This window comes from Ursus maritimus, unplaced genomic scaffold, assembly GCF_017311325.1.
Source record: "Ursus maritimus isolate PB19 unplaced genomic scaffold, ASM1731132v1 scaffold_17, whole genome shotgun sequence".
NCBI lineage: Eukaryota > Metazoa > Chordata > Mammalia > Carnivora > Ursidae > Ursus > Ursus maritimus.
This window is the reverse complement of record NW_024424119.1, coordinates 58,129,847-58,147,548: the sequence shown is the minus strand read 5'-3', so window position 1 is coordinate 58,147,548 and position 17,702 is coordinate 58,129,847. Positions and strand designations below refer to the sequence as shown.

General features: G+C 57.3%; 1 protein-coding gene across 4 annotated transcripts in view; it reads right to left on the bottom strand.

The window, feature by feature from the left end:
* Positions 1-17,702, bottom strand: part of OLFM1 (olfactomedin 1) — a 37,951-nt gene that overhangs the window by 4,443 nt on the left and 15,806 nt on the right. For 2 of the 4 annotated variants that reach the window (XM_040632172.1, XM_040632171.1), the window contains exons 3-5: positions 12,206-12,361; positions 10,030-10,249; positions 2,654-2,760 (exon numbers count right to left, since the gene is read on the bottom strand). In XM_040632172.1, the coding sequence (XP_040488106.1) occupies positions 2,654-2,760; positions 10,030-10,249; positions 12,206-12,361 (483 nt within the window). Of the gene's footprint in view, positions 1-2,653; positions 2,761-10,029; positions 10,250-10,432; positions 10,763-12,205; positions 12,362-16,723; positions 17,419-17,702 lie in introns of those variants that run through there. The other 2 variants (XM_008709452.2, XR_005835293.1) reach the window with 2 other exon arrangements.

Below are 17,702 nucleotides of genomic sequence, written 5' to 3'. Positions count from 1 at the left end.
AGCCTGGCATCAGGGTGAGAGCTTTGGAGCCCCAGCACCATCAGAAGCACGTGGGCCAGTCACCACCGAGAGAAGGCAGCTTCCAGACATGGTGGAAGAACACCAGAGTCCAGCGGAGAGCCTGGCACACAGCTGGTGCTTAATAAAGGAGTCAAGTAAGGAAGGGCGCAAACGCATCCTGAGCTAACCTTGTTCTAGCAGCTCAGAGCAAAGGCGTCGGGAGGCAGTGAGCCATGCCCGCCCCTCTGCGGCCCCCAGACGGGCCCCCACCAGGGACCCCCGTGCAGCGCTCCCTGCTCCCCAGCCTCTGGCCACATGCCTCTGACCACACCCCCGTGGCAGCCTGCCCCGAAGCTGACATGGATTCTTGTTTCCCTTTGGAACAAGTTACTGTTTTCCTGCATGTGTGATCAAAATGGGAGGGGAGAATGAAAAGGATCCAAACAAAACAGCTGTCCTCCAGATCAGTGGCAGGGCCCAGGGACGCGCCCCTCAGCGGCTGGGGGTGGAGGGGGCTGTGCTGAGCACGTGGCTCCGAATGGCCCGAACCACACAGGTGTGGGGCAGAGCTGCCCGGCATCCCACCAGCCAGCTCGGCTCCCCCCTCCCCTAGCCAGCAGCCCCCCAAGGAGGCCTCTTCCTGCCGCCCTCTCTCCGCGCACTCCGTCCATCCCCGGGGCCTCCTTTTCTGGAGGGCGACCCAGTCATCAGGCAGGAACAGGTGTCCCATTATCGGCAGCATCTCCTACCCCTCCACAGCTTTGCGAACCAACACCCTCCCCGTTTGGGGCAAACAGCTGGGCTTCCAGGAGCCCCGATACTTGGGATCTGAGAAGGGATCTTTTGAGCAGTGCTCTTTACAACAAAGGAAAATGATATCACTGCAGGGGCCAGAGGCATGCGTGTGGTGTCGGACGCGGGCGCGAGCCCCCAGACCCCGGTGTGTGGGGCGTGTGTGGTGGGCAGACTGCAGGCAGGAGAGGGGGACTGGGCCGTCTCAGGGCGCCTGCTGTAGACGCTTGTTACTGAAACCACGGACCGGCCTTTCCCAGGACCGTGGGCTCGAGACTGCACCGGGGTTTTCTCATCAAACAGCTGGGGTGAGGGTGACCTCCACACCAGCAGGTCGCTGAGGGTCGCTGGATGCCCAACCAGGACAGGCACGCAGAACGCTCCCCAAGGGCCCGGCACGCGTGTCGCGGTGCTACCGCGGAGCCTCTCATACTAAGGGATCTCCGTGCACGCAGAGGGCTCAGCTGTGCCGGCGCGGAGCCCTGCCGTCTCACCGTCACCAAACCCGGAACAGAGCTGGGGTTCGCCGCGGGGAATGAGGCCAGGAGACTGATTGGCATTACAGCCCCTTAGACTGTCAGAGAACTTGCAAGCACCAGCTAACTGTCCCGACTCAACCCAGAAAATAAAACAGAAACCACCCTCCAAACACCTGTCTGCACTTGCACCCCGGGTCTGCGGTCCGGGATGGACTCTCCAGAATCCTCCGCAGCCCAGGCTGGTGTGAGCCGCTCCGGGGCCGGGGGACAGGGGTTGCATAGACAGATGCCCCGTGGTCCCCGCCCCATGCCCACCTTCCCCAGGAGGAAGTGCGGTGCCACCTCACTTCCGAAACACAAGAGATGCTGCCTGCATCCTGGGGCCAGCAGGTGTGGCAGTGGGGGAAGGGAGCCGTGGAGACCAGAAATCTCCGGGGAGAGGAAGCCACCCTTTCCTTCCCATTAAGAGTCCTCCAGACAAGGCCTAGAAGCCCCTCTCTCAATCCTGCCTGAAGGAAGAGCAGAGATTTTCTTAAAAAGTGGTCAGTTTCTGAACGTCCTGCCAGCCCCTGAAAGCAGGGGCGGGTGGGAGTGGCCCCAGACTTCTGGCTTGTTCACGCCCTGGAGCGTAGCCAGCAAGCGGGCGCTTGGCCAGAGGACGCATGCCCAGACGGTGCCCCTCGTCCCCTGAGAGCCGCAGGGGAGTCTGCCTCTGGCGGAGGCTCCAAGCGCCACCGAACAGCCATATCCGGGCGTCCCCGCGCTCAGCCGGCCGGCCCTCAGCCCCAAATCCCCAATGGGGCTCGCGAGACACAACCCAGGCCCTGCTTTTCTCTCCTTTTCTGAGTTTTTACCCAGGCGGGTAATGGCTGGGAGAAAAAGAACACAGCCTCTTCCTTAAATCGGAAAGGAACATGCATTTCCATCAGTCTTGAATAACAAATGAAACACCAATGAGATGCCCTTGAACTAAGGCCTGAGAGGAGCTCCACCTGGGGCAGGGGTGGGGCTGGGAGTGTCTGGGAGCTCCCCTCCCCTGCCCTCCAGCTGGAAAGGCAGAGTGGAGCCCGGGGTGGGGGGGGAGGGGGGCTTTGCGGGGCTCCACCTGCTCTGACGACCCCACCATCGGTCCCCTACTGGACCCCACCCCTGTGGTCTGCGACTCCGGGGGAGCACAGGGACCTCAGCCAGGACCAGAGTCCTTCCCCAAAGCCGTCGGGGAACAAACCCCCAGGAGCGCCCAGCAGGGCTCCAGCCACAACTGCTGGCGTGGTTTTCCGCGTAGGTGGGCACACGGGCACTGGAGTGAGAGACATTCGGGGGACGGCCCCATGGGGGACCGCGGCACCCCCAGACCCAGGCCTGGCGGAAGAGGCACTTACCCGGTTATCACCTTCTGGAGCCAGAGGGTCTGTCATCCAGGACCCGAACCTTGAGCCCGAGGTCTTGACGGTCACGGGGTCACTGATGCCCGTCAGCTTGCCACAAGCTGGAAGACAGGGCACAGAGCAGAAGGTGAGCTCCTGGTCCGACCCTGACCACCCACTGCAGGAGGACGTGGGTCCCCTCTGCTCCTTTCAGTCAGGGTGCCACTCTTCCTGGTGACACCCCTAGCCCCAAAGGCCGGAGAAGCTCCCCATCCGCCCCCAAACAGAGCCCCCGAGGCCAGGGAGCACAGGGAGAGGGAGGAACAGCACCCCTACCTCCCTGCCTCACTCCCTGAGTCCCAAGGGGCTCGGGGGTGGAGGTGCCACGGCAGGACATATAGGGGACTGGCCTCGTCAAGATACGGTTTTGTCCTCTGGGCAGCTGGCACGGCGGCGGGAGAGAGGGCATCGCAAGGCCCCACGTGGTGGGACTCCCCACAGGACTCCATGCACAGCACCACCTGGCTCCTTTGGGACGAGCTCACTGCTCCGCACCCCTCGGCCAGTTAGAACCAGACGAGGGGAGAGAACCTCCCGCAGGGGGAGACATTCCCTTCTGCCTGGGGTGGGGGCCCCCCGTGCGGCCAGAGAGCTGGGACTCCGGAGGCACGGACAGAGTGGGGCAGCGGGACGGATGGGGCTGCAGATGTGGCCTCAGTGCCACCCGTCTCATGGAGGGACGCCGGGAGGGAGGGACCCAGAGCCACCCCAGCACCCGCACAGCGGAGGCGGGGACCCAGCGCCTTCCCACAGCCCTGTGGGCCTGCCGGGCTGCACCTGACGGCCCAGCAGAGACTCCGCGGCCACTTGGGTCTTCCAGATTAAAGGAATCCCAGCCAGCCCGGAGGGCAAGGCGTTGCTGGGCCCTAGGAGCCTGCACACGCACACAGTGCAGTCAGCAAGGTCCCAAGGAGATCTGGGTGCTTTCAGAAGATTGTCAGTGACTTAACCCGGGGACACGGTTTAGCCGGGATAATCCTGCAGAACTGAGAGCGGGCCGGGCCTCAGAAGATGGTCTCTCTAAGAACTGGAAGTGGGGTGAGTTTCTGCATTAGAACCATGCAGGACTGTGAAGACCAACCCCTGACAACCCAGCCCAGCGCCTGGAGTCCTGTTTCTTCGTGCTGGCGGGAGCGCAGAGAGCGCCGGGAGGGATGTTAGCCGCCTGCAGGCAGGAACGGGGGTGCTGGCACCCACACCCCCATCAGTGGCACCGCCCTGCTCATGGCTGGCGCCGCCTTGCCTTGGGTCCACACCTATTTCTACCAGCCTATCTCTTCCCCTTTCCAGATTTCCTGTCTGTTCCTCTTTCGGGAGTAATCCTGTGCTCTCCCACGTAAATACTGTCCCCTCACAGCCCGCGGCTTCCTGGCAGGAGTCATTGCTTGTGGAGCTGGTGGTGGATGGGCAGGTGGGTCGCGTCCCTGCTAAGAACCAGAGCAAGTTTGCTGGGCCCCATGCACACGTCCCCCATCTGTGGGAGGACAAGGGGGATGGGAGAAAGGTCCAAGGTTTGCCAGTGTCTACAGGGACTGGAAGAAAAAGGGGGTGCTCAAGGCTGGTGTCCCCCTGCACTCTCTGGTTCCTACGACCTAGGGGCTCTGGGCTGCCCCTGGGAGACAGCAGCTTCTCTGGACTGGGTGGGAACTGGGAGACAGTGACAGGGGCCACCTCCAGCCGCCAGAGCCTCCCCACCACTGAGCCAGGGGACAGTGGTCCTGCCGGCGCCCGGAAGGAGGAGTCATCACCCCCAAGGGTGTCCTGACTCGGGGAGCCCGGCGGGCCTGTGGGTTTTCCATCCAGTGTGCTGCTGACTCACACCGAGGCTCTGGCCAAGTCTGCGCAGCCACGGCCCCCTGTGCTGGATGACCTCCTGAAGGAGACCAGATGTCTGTCCTCCACATCACACCCAGCGGGCGGAGATGGCGGGCCCGTGCCCCAGCCCGGCACAGACGCCTGGCCCTTCCCGCCTCCACGCCTTTGCTCAGGCTGCTTCTGCACCTGGAGTGTCCTCCCCCAGCCCTCTCACCTGTCCTCTACGGCTTTGCCCAAACCCAGGCCTCTACCTGAGACCTCTGCCTTCGGAACCCCGCCCACCTTGTCCTCCCCAACTCAAGCCAGTGACCACACATTTCCTGGGGCCTCAGACCCCAGTGTCCAGGTCTTGCAGCCCCAGGCCACAAGCTTGTTGCACTCCCTGGCTGGTCCCCCAAGGCTCTGCCACGGAACCATCCATGAATGAGTGAGTGAATCATCTCTCAGGTACTTGGAGGTAAAATGATTCATCTCTCAGAAAACCCTCAAGATGTCCTTCGCCATGTGCCCCAGCAGAGGGGACGGGAGGTGAAGCAGGGTCACCCTCCTCTGAGTGTGGTACAGTCTGCCTTTTCTGTAAGCCCAGAGGGCAGCTGCGGGGGCTGAGGAAGTGGGGAGCTTCTAGAAGGGTGTCTGGCGTGAACGCGGCAACCGCTACCATGACTGTGGATTCAGATCAAGGATGTGGAGAAAAGTCAGGGTCAGGGCTGCCTCAGACCACCGCACTGCGTCCTGCCCACGGTGGGCCTTCGGGCCTGGGGCAGAGTTGGGGAGCCGGCCACTGCAGGAAGCAGGGTGCAGGTCAGGTCTGATCTGGAGGGGAAGGGTCAGCAGTAGCACCAACACCCGCCCTCCCTGGGCTGAGCTCTCCGTTCCCCTCACCCTCGTGCACCCTGGCTCTGGGGACCCCCAGGAGGAGCCTTGAAATCACTGGTCAGAGCTTGCGGAGAAGGGTCCGCCTGGCCTGGGAGCCCTGCTCTTCCTAATACGGGCTGCAGCCTCTCGTCTCCAGGGCCGACCGGGCAGGAGGCTGCCCCCCCTCCTTGAGTCAGGGAGTTATTTTTGGTTCTCTGTCCAGACTGGTTCTGCCAAGACCTCGGGAGCTGACAGGATCTAAAAAAGCCCCATGGCAGAGCCTCACGGAGGAGTCTTGGCACATTCAGTTCAGGAAAGTGTCCCTCTCTGTCACGAGGGCTCAGGATGCTCGTGGTGGGGGGGGAGGCTCGGGAAGCCGCCCTGCGCAGGTGCAGCTCAGAGGAGGCGGAGCTCCGGGGCCAGAGCGCCCAGCTGGGAGCGTCCGGCCGGCCTCGCCCTCCAGAGCCCAGGCCAGAGCCCGGGGTGGGTGTCAGGAGGGAAGACACCTTGCAAATCCAGGAGCCTGGACAAAGCAGTGAAATCATTTGCCTGCCGCTATTCCCAGAAGGAATCTCCACTTCTGGACAACAGCTGGGACAGTCTCCACAGGGAGCCTTGAGCAGGCCCGGGGTGACATGCCCACCAAGGAACCAGGCCAGAGACCAGAGTGAGGGGCCGAGAGCCCCGTAGCAGGCAGGCTGGGCCCCCAGTTTTGGTCCCCCTTGGTCCCAGCTTTTATCCCTCGTGAACTGGGAACGGTTTGCAAAGCTGGGAGCTGGGGCAGACACACGTCCTCGTAGGTGGAATAATGTGAGGACCGGGCAGACCCAGAGCCTAGGAGGGTCACTCATCACCCCTCCGCACATGGGCAGGGTAGGGAAGGGCACGTGCCAGGAGACCTCTCACCAGGCCCAGTCCTGAGCACTTCCTGGAAGGACTCCAGAAGGGGAAGCCTGCCCTGCCAGGATCCCACTCGGGTCAAGACACGAACAGCACTTCAGATGTGGGTTGGTTTCTTTCCTGTCGGGTCTCCTGCAGGCGGAGGCATCCTAGACTTAGCTCTCAATCCTCCACTGAACGCAAAAGCCGCTCATGCTATCTTCAATACCACCCTTGCCCCTCCAGGTCCCTGGGAGCAGGTCAGGACCAATGTGTCTGCCTTCCTGAACCTGCTACATCTCAAGGGCTAGAGAACAGGAAGGAGGCTTCCGACTTGCCTCCCCAGCAGAGAGAGCCCAGGATGTGGTGTCAAGGGGAAGCACCATGCCCTGACATCCCACACTGGCGAAGACCGTTATCAATGTGGACCCTGGGCTGGTGGGGCCGCTGACCCTGAAGCCCACGGGCTTCATTCACGTGTGTTCTCGGTGGAACAAGAAGACCCCCAGAAATTCCGATACTAAGGTTCTGGGTGTCTGAGCACTTCCTTCCCTCTGGGGAAAGCCCTAAAACTCAGCTCTTCTCCCTGCCCCCATCTTACAGACAGGAACATTGAGGCCTGAAGCTAAGAGGCACATGAGATGCTCAGGACACATCAATGTGTGAACAGCATTCTGCATTGGATCCTGAGTCCTGGCTCAGTTGGTCTAGCTGCTGGGTCATCTGACTGTGTGGGCTCCCCGGGGGGGACAGTGAAGTCTCCAGCCCCAGCCTGGGGGCAGGGTCGCTGGCAGCTCTGGCGCTCCCCTGTCTGGGAACAAGGGGAGCTCTGGGGAGTGGTCAGAAGCTGCCTCTCTTGCAGAGGATGCCCAGAGATGCTGAGCCCCACCTCCAGTTTCAGAAACAGAGTTTCAGAGTCGTTTCTGGCTGGGCCTCTGGGAAAAACATACAATCCCATTGAGAGAGCAATCTTTACAAATAGAAACAGAAAACAAATGGAAGCTTGTTTTTCTCTGTGTACGTTTTGTGGTCAGAAATTACCAGCCATGTCGACTTAAAGAGAAGGTGGCCATAAGGAGCGACCCAATGGAGAGCACTCTGGGGGCAGCTGCAGTGTCTACACTGGGGAGGTAACGAGGACGGACCCACACTGAGACTTCAGACCAAGGAGCCAAGGCACCAAGGGGCTGGGGCCGGGAGTGGGGAGCTACTGCCTCCGGGACAGCTGTGGGAGAATGGGGGGCCCCCACAGTGCAGGGGGCGGGCTCCTCGGCTCTATGCTCACCAGCACCTCCCAGCGGGACAGCAGGCTGCTAAGACAGTGCCCATTTGCAAGCCTGAAATAAAAACCATACCAACCAGCCACAGGATAGGAATGCGGTCCTGCAGTTACTGAGCTCGAATGGAAACCTAGGGAGCGGGAGGAGCCACTACTCAATCTATCATCTGCTATTTATCTATGCCACACCTCGCACCTACCTGTCTGTTCATTCACCTACCAGCTGTGTCTGTCTGTCTGCCCGCCTACCTGCCTACCTGTCGCTTACCACCTGCCTGCCCTCCCACCACCCACTCTGCCGGGCATAGTGTGAGCCGTGATATGAGGTGTCCCCGGACTCACAGGGTGATCCCAGGGCACGGGGACTCCGACACCTTCATTGTACAGGTAAACAGGTGGCTGCCACTTGAGACAGTCAGTGCCCAGGGAGAGTCACACGGCTGCAGAGTGATACCTAGCTACCGCCTGCCGCAGACAGGGTGCTCTCACCCGTTGGTGTTCACATGAATCACCCAGGTGTGGGTTAAATGCCGATCCCTGGGCCCCCCGCAGCCTCCGATTCCATGGGTCTATCTACAAGTCAAGGTGTTTCTGAGGAAAGAAACACAGAGGCGAGACCACACAGCTGCTTCCCGATGGGAAAGAACACAGCCCCTGGGAGTCATCCTCTCTCTTTACTCCCAGATCAACCATCTCAGTGGCCCAAGGGTAACCGCGTGGAAGCCCCAAGATCCTAAGCTGAAAGGAAGATTCATGCAGCTTCTAAAAATAGGCCAGGTGCAGATGGGAAGGCTGCTCGTCCCAAGAGGGGCGTTGTCCCCTGGGAGAGGCCTATGGCTTCCCGCTGTTTGTAACTTTCCATTCTGAAATCCATCTCGCTCCTTGATCCCCTACTTGGAAAGCATGGAGGTCCCATCTCAGGTTCTCACTGGTATACACAGTCTGCATCCCAGGGACGGGATAAAATAACCAAGAATCCCCTGCCCCTGGATTCTCCAGATGCTCAGACCCCTGGACGGGGGTGTTTGGAGAGGCGGTCAGCGTGGGCTAATTCTGGGTAGAAACCCCGACCTGTGCCCGACGGAAATTATTATATAACCCGTAGTCATCAATACAGACCCATAATCGTGAACATTCTAAACATCACACCAACCCTGGAGTGTCAGAACGGGGAAGCACTGTGGAGACTGCCCAGCCCTGACCCCTCCTGGGGCTGCCCCAGGTCCCCCAGCCCCTGACACACCAGGACTGGAGCACTGTGAAGTGACTGGAAAAACGCAGTAGACAATCCCTCATGGGACACGGCAGAAGTGCCCACATTAAACCAGATTAAACTCCCAATGCCTCTCGCCATCCTTCCTGGGCCTGGGGGACTTTCGAGTGTTTGCCTTTGCTGGGAGGTCTCGAACGGCGTTCGAAATAATCTGGCCGTGCAGACCTGCTCAAATAGGAGGGCTGGCCGACTACTTCCTTGCCCTTTCGATGTTCTCTCGCTTTCGTCCCATGATGCCAGGGATTTTTAAAAGATTGCTACTTTGGGATGTTGTAAGCTTATAAGAAGGCATTTGGGGTATGTGTGGAGGGTGTGGGGAGGGCATCAAGTTAGAATATCAGATAAAACCTAAGAAAACTTCTTCATAAACCAAAATTACCCTAAAAATTACCCTCAAGTACACTAAGTATACAGTATGAACATGAACAACTGTGGTGTCAAAAAATATTTGGTGAGAAGAGCCAGCTAATCTTCACAGGAAAACCCAAGAATGAACTGGAAATTAGAAACGTGCCAGAAGAATGGGCGCAGACACCAGCAAGTCACGATTTGTGAGAGCAAGAAAGAGGGAGGTTGATAAGGCGAGCAGGAATTCAAGCACAAGCCAGAATCCAGAGGGGTCCCCCCATGGCAGGGGACCCCCCAGATCTGGTGCCCCCCAGAAAGCAACAACGGGGTTGAGGAGCCCGTGCACTCAGGGGCTCCCTCCATCCAGGCCGTTAGGACGGACTGACGCCTTTTCTCGCTGTGAATGGCAAGTCGTCTATGGTGGTGTGACCGAATTTTCTTTTCTCTTTTATTCAAACTACGCATGATTTGCTATCTCGGGAGTTTCGTTAGCCTTTGTTCCCAACCTGGAGAGAATATGAGATGTATGTTTCCAGCCCTATGAAACGCGTGTCCTAAACTCACCCATCACACACGCAGACACACTCACTCACGTGTGCGCGCGCACACACACATTCTTCAGATGGTATGTGGCATCTAGTACCTTTTCCGGATGTGCGACTTCATGGGGTCTGTGCGCTGGCCTTTGCACAGGGTCGGACAGTGCGCTAGGGGGAGGGCCGCCGCCTCGGTACGCTCCTACGCTCTACCCAGGAGCCCTAATGCAGCCGCGGCCTCCCTGAAGCCAGGCGGGCGCTGTCCGCTTCAGCACCGCTCCCTAAGCCTGTGCGTGAGCGGAGGTGGGCGGAGCAGCGCCACGCCCCCGCAGGGTTCTGGTCCTACCTAGTTTTTGCATGCATGCACGGAGCCTTTCTTCAAGATTGGACACTCTGCTCTGAAGTTCATCGTAGTCATAGGCGCCAATCTCCTCTTGCAGCTCGTTAAGCACTGACGTCAGATTCTGGACCTCCTCCTTAAACTGCAATACCAATTTGGCATCGGCCTTGTACTCTTCCAACACAGGAATCAAAGGCCTAAGTTCATCCATTTTCGCTTTTATCGCCTGCAAGGTTAAAATAAGCTGGGTTCAGTGCTCTGCGTGCAAAAACTTGCAACACCCTGCCTTGGCCTGGCTTCTCCCCGGGTGAGGGAGTGTGTGCACACTCCTGTTGCATTTATAGGTTTATGTATTCTGGTCCAAAAGAGTTAGAAGAGCATATTAAACAGTCTTCAGAACACCAACATATTTGGGAAAGGTCTTTATTGTCAGTTTAGAATGCAACATCTTAAGGTTACATGCTTTTAGTCACACACACAAAGTTTCTTTTCTTTTTTTTTTTTCTTTTTCAAAAAATGCATTGACAAGGGTTCAAACTATCCATGGAATGCATCTACCGCCGCATGCAAAAGAGGATCCTGGTTGTGTTCAAGGTTCCTTAGTGATATGGTGCTAAGTATTGGAAAATAATAGTAAAAATGCATGGTGCAAAAGCTCTCTGACCCTCTTTCATGGTTACATGGGAGTGGACTGCTTCTTCAATCACTGCAGCACTGAAAAAACGCTTTTAAGTTAGCCCTGCAAGCAAGAAAACGAAATACCGTTGAAGAACTACCTCACTAGCCTGCCTTCAACAGACAGCCATTCACAGACAAATATTCTCATGGTCACTTAAAAAAAAAAATCACACTCCATTGTTAGATTTAGTCCAAACCAACTGCCTTCACAGTTACAGAGATTCCCTCACCATTCCTGGTGGAATTCTTAATGCAATTCAAGCATGGTCAAAGGCAAGGGGTTGCAATTCCTCCCCTGGGGCCATATTGCCCCGCAGATTGGAACTGGGAGAGATGCCTGTCTGGACAGCGCTTGCAAAGATAAGCGCGCTCATGGCAGCTAAAGACACCCCCGTCTTCAGAGGACTCGGACCCTAGCATGGCGCAGGGAATGCTGGCCTTTCAGGGAGAGACACAAACTCTTTTTGGTCAGGTGGGTCAAAACCTCTCTCTCCGAGATAATTCACGACGACGTTGTCAGGAGCAAGGACAACATAGTCACCTGCCTCCGACGTAAGCAATCGGCTCACTGCTCCTCGAGAGGATCAGGCCTGCTATTATTTTATTTATAATACAGATTTATTACTTCGTTAGCCTGCCGTTTCGTCTGCATAATGTATCGCTTTTAAAAGTGGATTACTTCTTGCTTCATGCAGGGAGCACATCAAAGAAAACATTAGCATAAAAAGGACAGGAAGACAGAGCATCAGCAATTTCTAGTCAAGCAGGGCTGTGTAATTTGACCTGTTCATTTATATCTGGGCTAGATCGCTAATTAACATGCACGTGTACCTTAATTAAGGTGCATATAATTTTTCAATTTAATCATTTAGAAGCTTAGTAAACTAGAGCTGTGTGTATATATATATGTATATATATATACATATTTCTATATATGTATATATAATTTTAGGTCAAACTCTGGCTTTAATGTCCAGAGTGACCTGGAGAGAAAAAAAAAAAAAGAAAAAACACTTACCAGGAAGTGAGAAAGATGTTGGTGTCTCTTTCCTCCCTGCAAATCTACAGTGTGCCTTGTCATAGCTAAATTAGGTCAGATGTGAAAAATTGCCCCGAGTGATCCCTGCTCAGAAATGGCTCTAATCAATTAAGCTAATCCTTGGCTAATGTGATTTACCTACAGCAGCTGCAGAATGACAGGACCAATCGTGTCCCTTCCCAGCTAATCTGTGACCTGGCTTCAGAAGCCAGGTCCCTGGACCGGGCCTGGGAAGCTAATGGGGGCTGAAAACCAGGGCTCCCTCCACCCCTTTTAAGGTGTCTTCTGCCAAACCAGGGCGAGGGCGGGCTGCCTCGTGTGCAAGGACGACGGCCATTTGCAGGACGAAGGGCAATTTCTGCGGGACTCCTCCCCAGCCCCCCCATGTTTCTATTTATGGAGGGGAAGGGGAAAGCACAAGGGAAACCCAGGCCAGTCTTGGAGGAGGAAGACGAGCACACATACCTTAAACTGCCTGGCCAGGTGCTGCTTATGGCTCTCCTCCACCTGCTTGAACTTGGACTCCAGCCCCTTCATTTGGTTCTCCATCTTTTCCACGTACTGCAGGTCCCTCTGAGTCCGCCTGTCCAGGACCTCTATGGATTGAGACATGTTTTGCACCTGTCAAAAGGCAACAAGTTCAAGAAAGGAGCTGCAGCAGGGGCCCACCCAACTTATTTGCCTCCTAATACACGACAGTGACCTTTTCCACGCAGCCGACACGCTGGGAACCAGAGGCGGCCCATGCATTATTTACCAGTTAATCACCAGCATCAGGGAGTGTTAGGACCAAGAACTCCCCAAACAGAGCAAATTGGCTTGGTAAACATTTCCTCTGCCATGTTCCAGAATGCTTTCTCTTATGGCCAGCGATGCAAATCAGGGGTTCGGGAGCCTCGGGTCCTCCCCGGCTCACAGCTCCAGGCATACAAGGCTTTGGGTGACTTTTTTTTCTTTCTTTTGATTTCATCAGAGGGGAGGGGACTGTGTCTCAGTCTCTTTATTCTGCAGGATGAAACCGGTCAGGCAGGCATAAATACCAAAAAAGGATGAATAGCGCTGCTGGGCTTCCCCCACCCAGGTAGAGACTCTCTGTCCCCCTAAATCTCACAGGCATCCTGCCGCGAAGGTTGATGGCAGGAGCGTGGAGCCAAGCTACCAGGGCCCTGCTCTCCCTGACTCTGCATCAACCTTCGTCCCTATCTCGCGCACCATCCATCACTCCTCCCAGTATCATAGGTGGATGACTGCTCTGCAAACATACACATTCCGTGCATCGAGTCAGGAATCAATCAGCCAGCAAATGAAGAATCGCTGTTTTACGTCTTTGCAGGCAGATCTGAACTGAGTCTCGCCTCAAGATGGAACTTTAATATTCAACAGGATTCCAGAGAGCTTAAAAGAAAAACAGTTTCAGGGAAGCCACCTGCCAGTGCATTTTATTCTGGGGAAACCGGCTGGTGTTTCTGTGCACATGCATTCGGGGTGGTGGGGAGGGGATGCAGCTCGCGATAGTGCAGTGGCGTCTGGGTCGCTTCTCAGAATTGAATCCAATCACCAGGGAGGAGATACCTGCACGACCACCGCCAAACTCCATTTCTGACTTCCTGCTGCCTTTGGAAACCCTCTCGCTTTTTACGAACGGAACCGTGAGGGTATGACACGCAGCTTGACTGGGTGGAAAGATGACAGTGCGGTTTCTACCACTTACGGTACCTCCTCCGCCCCCGCGAATAAAGTAAGAGCACGACCGAAAGGCTTCTTGGGAGGAGAAAGACCGATATTACTCATTGCAGCATTTTAAAATACCTGGAATTTCATGGCTAGTTATTTAAAAGCAACACACAAATCCAGCTTAAAAATTCAGGTTTATAAATTACACTCTGTGGGTGACTCTGATGCTCTCTGGTCCTTTCCATGGGGAACCGGAAAACGTTTGCTCTAGTACCTTCTCTCTCCCTGCCCCCCACACCTGTCTGATTCTGTCACACTGAATAACCACAGGACTCACTTTGAGAAGAGTTGTGAGTTTTGGTTTCCTCCCTATTTTAAAGCTCATGCCAAACACGACCTCCCTCGGAGGCTTCCAGGATGCGCTGAGCCAGAAGTGGCCGCATGCTACTTGGAAACGGCATCAGCTTGTTGGCGCGAGGCCTGCCAGGCAGTAAGCACGCATACACATCTGTCTCAGCCACCTGGCTGGACGGGGAGCGTGGGATGGGAGGGGCCTGGGGCTTCTTCACTCCTACACCCGCGACACAAAGCCCCCTGCGCCTAATGCACCCAGGGCCTCCTGCAGCCACAATGCTGGGAGGAGGAACACGGATGGCCGCTCCTGTCAAGACCCCCTCCCCTCCTGAGACGCAGGGTTCTTGCTGCGTTGGCAAAACCCACAAGGCGGGGGCTCCTGTGGGCTGAGCAGAAGCTGCTGGGTCCGCACTGGCCCCAGACGCAGACCTCCAACAGGGGCCCCACGCAGCACAACGGGCTTCTCATTTGCCAGAAGAGGAATGCTTTTCATGAATTTTAAGTAAGATTAAATTTAAGATCGAGAAAACAAATTCTAAAGAGGCCAAGCTACTCCGTTGCCTTGACACAAAATGCGGACTCTCCTACTGTCCGTCCCACCTGGAGCGAGGACCCCCCTCTCTGGCCGGTCATACAGCAGACGATGGGGCTGAGGGGCCCAACCACTCCCAGGTGGGTGTTCTCCCCCGGTCTACACCCCAGTCCCTGGGCCATCCTCTTTCCTGCAGGATGTGTCCCTGAGAAACCAACTGATGAGCTCAAGGTCACACAGCTACCAAATGACACCGTCCTCCCCAGGCTGAGCCCATCCTGTCACTTACTCCACTCTATCTTTACGAAACCCTCGGAGGTGAACACTATTTCAAGACCCATGTTATGCTTAAGAAGACCAAGGCTCAGAGAAGTTAAGCAGCTTGTCTATCGTCACACAGCGGTCAGCCACGATCCAAAGCCTGGCCTGATTCCAAAGCCCATGCTTCCAAAGCCAGGGCTGGTGGCTTTTTCAAAGAGAACAGAACCCGTGGCCCCCACAGGCCTTTTCCACTCGGCGGGCTTCCCGTGGCCCTCAGCCCTGGCCTCATGTCGGCACCGGGCATCTACCAGGTCCCGGCTGCCAGGCCCTCCCGGGGACTCCAGGCCAATGACAGTCGGACCCCTGGGCATGCGGCCCACGACTCCACTGCCCGACGCCCTCGGGTGGAGCCCCACATGCAGCCAGGCTGGAGAAGCACAGAGCTACGCGCCAGGCGCTTGGCTGGGACCCCAGCCCTGCCGAGGGAACACCTTACCGGAGCCGGGCACATCGGTGCCCCCTCCCCACAGGCAGGAGGAGACCCCGAGGAGGCAGGCGCGCCCTGCCCCCGCCGCACTAACGCAGGAAGCCGGGAGGCTCTCTTTTACAACAAAAGGCTGCTGCCCTCTGAAAACAGTGCCCACTGGGGTATAAAATGGGCTTTAAATCTTCCAGCCCTGACACCGTGGAGTACGGAGGCAGAAGAAGGGCCCCAAGCCCTGCGCCCCCTTCCCCCCTCCCAGGTCCCAGAGGCCCCTCCCAGCTCCACCTCTTCCTCTGCAATTCTGAATAATTAAAGGCCCAATTAGGCTTTGGTCTAGTTTGGTGTTAATGAACGTTCGTGGAATCTGCTAAATGCGTTTTACTTTAATTCTTTCTAAATGACGTACTGGGTGGGCTAGAGACCGCAGAACAAAGACCACGCTGTCCCTTACAGGGGAGCAGGCGCCACGGCCAGGCCGAGTCCACGGCCTCCATGCCCTTCTCCCCCCCATCCTCGGGACCGCGCAGAGCTGGGAGTACCCGGGAGTCGCTTACCCACGCTTTCCCTCCACACTTAAGGAAACTGAGGCCAAGACAGGGACCTGCTTTGTCTGCAGTTGTGTGAGGCGCTGTGGCTGAGCGGGGCTCACACTGAACAGTTCTGACCTAGCGCCATGGTGCTGCCACCGCCACGACCTTCCCCAGCCAGGAGCACAACCCGGGGCGGGGGCAGGGGGACGGCTTCCTCACAGATCAGGCCGCCCCCACCCCGTACTCCTCAACAATGGCAGTTATGGCTCATTGGGGGGTGTGTGTATCCAGTGGGTGTGCATGCTGCATACGTGGGGTGTGTGTGTTGCGTGTGTATCCGGTGTGCTGCGTGTGTATCCGGTATGTGTGCGTGTTCTGCGTACGTGGGGTGTGTGTGCTGCGTGTGTATCCGGTATGTGTGCGTGTTCTGCGTACGTGGGGTGTGTGTGTTGCGTGTGTATCCGGTGTGCATGTGTGTGGTGTGTATCTGGGGTGTGTGTGTGTGGTGTGTGTACATGGGGTGTGTAGGTGGTCTGTGCATGGTGAGGGCATGGGCGTGCGTGTTCCTGTATGTGGGCGGTGGAACGGGGTGAAAAATCTCACCAAGTTGACATGATTCTCGTGCAGATTCTTTGAAACGATGGGTTTAAAACGTGAGTGTGAGCGCACGGCGCCGCTGCCAGTGGGTCGCAGAGGGCGGACCGCGGCGCACTTGCACCACAAGGCCTGCGATTGGCAGAAGCAAGTGCTCATGGGCAGCGGAAAGAGCCCATCGGCGAAAACCCAAGGGGCTCCCAGGGCGCTCCCCCAGGCGGCTGCTCAGCGACAGCTCCGAGCCCTCCGGACTACAGGTCCCCACACGGCCGGGACAGATGGGAAGATGGTGGCATGGGGAGCAGCCCACGTCCCCTCTCCCCAGTCCCATGCGGCTCGTCCAGCAGGGTCTACTCATCTCCTCCTGCGCCATCTGTGGGGGGGTCTCCATCCACCCAGTCATTCATTCATGAATATTCTGAGTGTGGACACGCCAGGAAAGAGGGAGGTCTTGAAGCCGGGACAGATGTGCAGGCCAGCCCAGCCTTGGTGCCGGTGCGGGCACACACACGCACACACGGACACGCACGCACACACGCCCCGCACAGACTCACCTTCTCCAGTAGCTGCCTCAGCTGTTTCGTGCGGGCATCCCGTGAGCACATGGTCTGCTGGGGGGCGACCACTGTGCAGATACACCTGCCCTCGCTGTCCTGGGCGGAGCTGTATACCTGCCAGCTCTCCTCGGGGTTGGTGGGCAACACCTGGGGGGGCAGGTGGGGGGGGAGAGGGAGAGAAGTGAGACCCTCAGGCAGGGCACTGCAAACGGCAACCAGCAAGGACTGTCAAAGTCCGACCCCTGGCAGAGAAGGACAAAAACGGTCCAAAGACACGTTCTGACCACGGGGAGGGACGGGAGCCCCCGAGAACAAAGGGGCGGAATCCCATCGTGGTCCCCAGGGCTAGAAGGAAGTCAAACAGGCACGACTCTGTAAATTTAGTTCAAATTCAGGGGATTTTTCAATCCCAGGGATGTTTGGTGTTCTGGCATCTGACAGAATTGGTAGGCTAGGCAGCAGGGAGGGGGAGAGGCCGCAAGCCGGTGAGGAGTCAGGCAGGAAAGCAAGTGGCTGGTTGACTCACAGCAGCACGTAATTCAGAAATAAGATCTCCTCCCCATAAGGCAAGCAGGGGTGGCTGGCGCAGCCTCACAACACCGTCCCTGACGCTCGGAGACGAAGCGCCCGTGGTAAAAGCCGGGGTCCGGCAGCCCATTAGCCCAGAGCCGCCACGACCCCGAGCCCCGGCGGCCGTCCTGCGGGCATCCTGGCAGAGACTGCCCGAGGAGATGCCAGCCTTCCACGACTGCCAGGGCTGCGACCCACGAGTCCTTTGGTGGATGTCACCAAGTTTCTGGGGACATGTGGGGCCAGGTCACACCCAACCTCAGTCCCAGGGTATGCCCAAGGACCACCGAGAAACCGGAGCTGTGCCTGGCCGGTGTCCCCTTGCAGCCCGGCTCAGGCGCTGAGCACCAGGCACATGGGGAGACACTACTGTCCAAAACCACTGCTGGAGCACAGACCCCGCCCC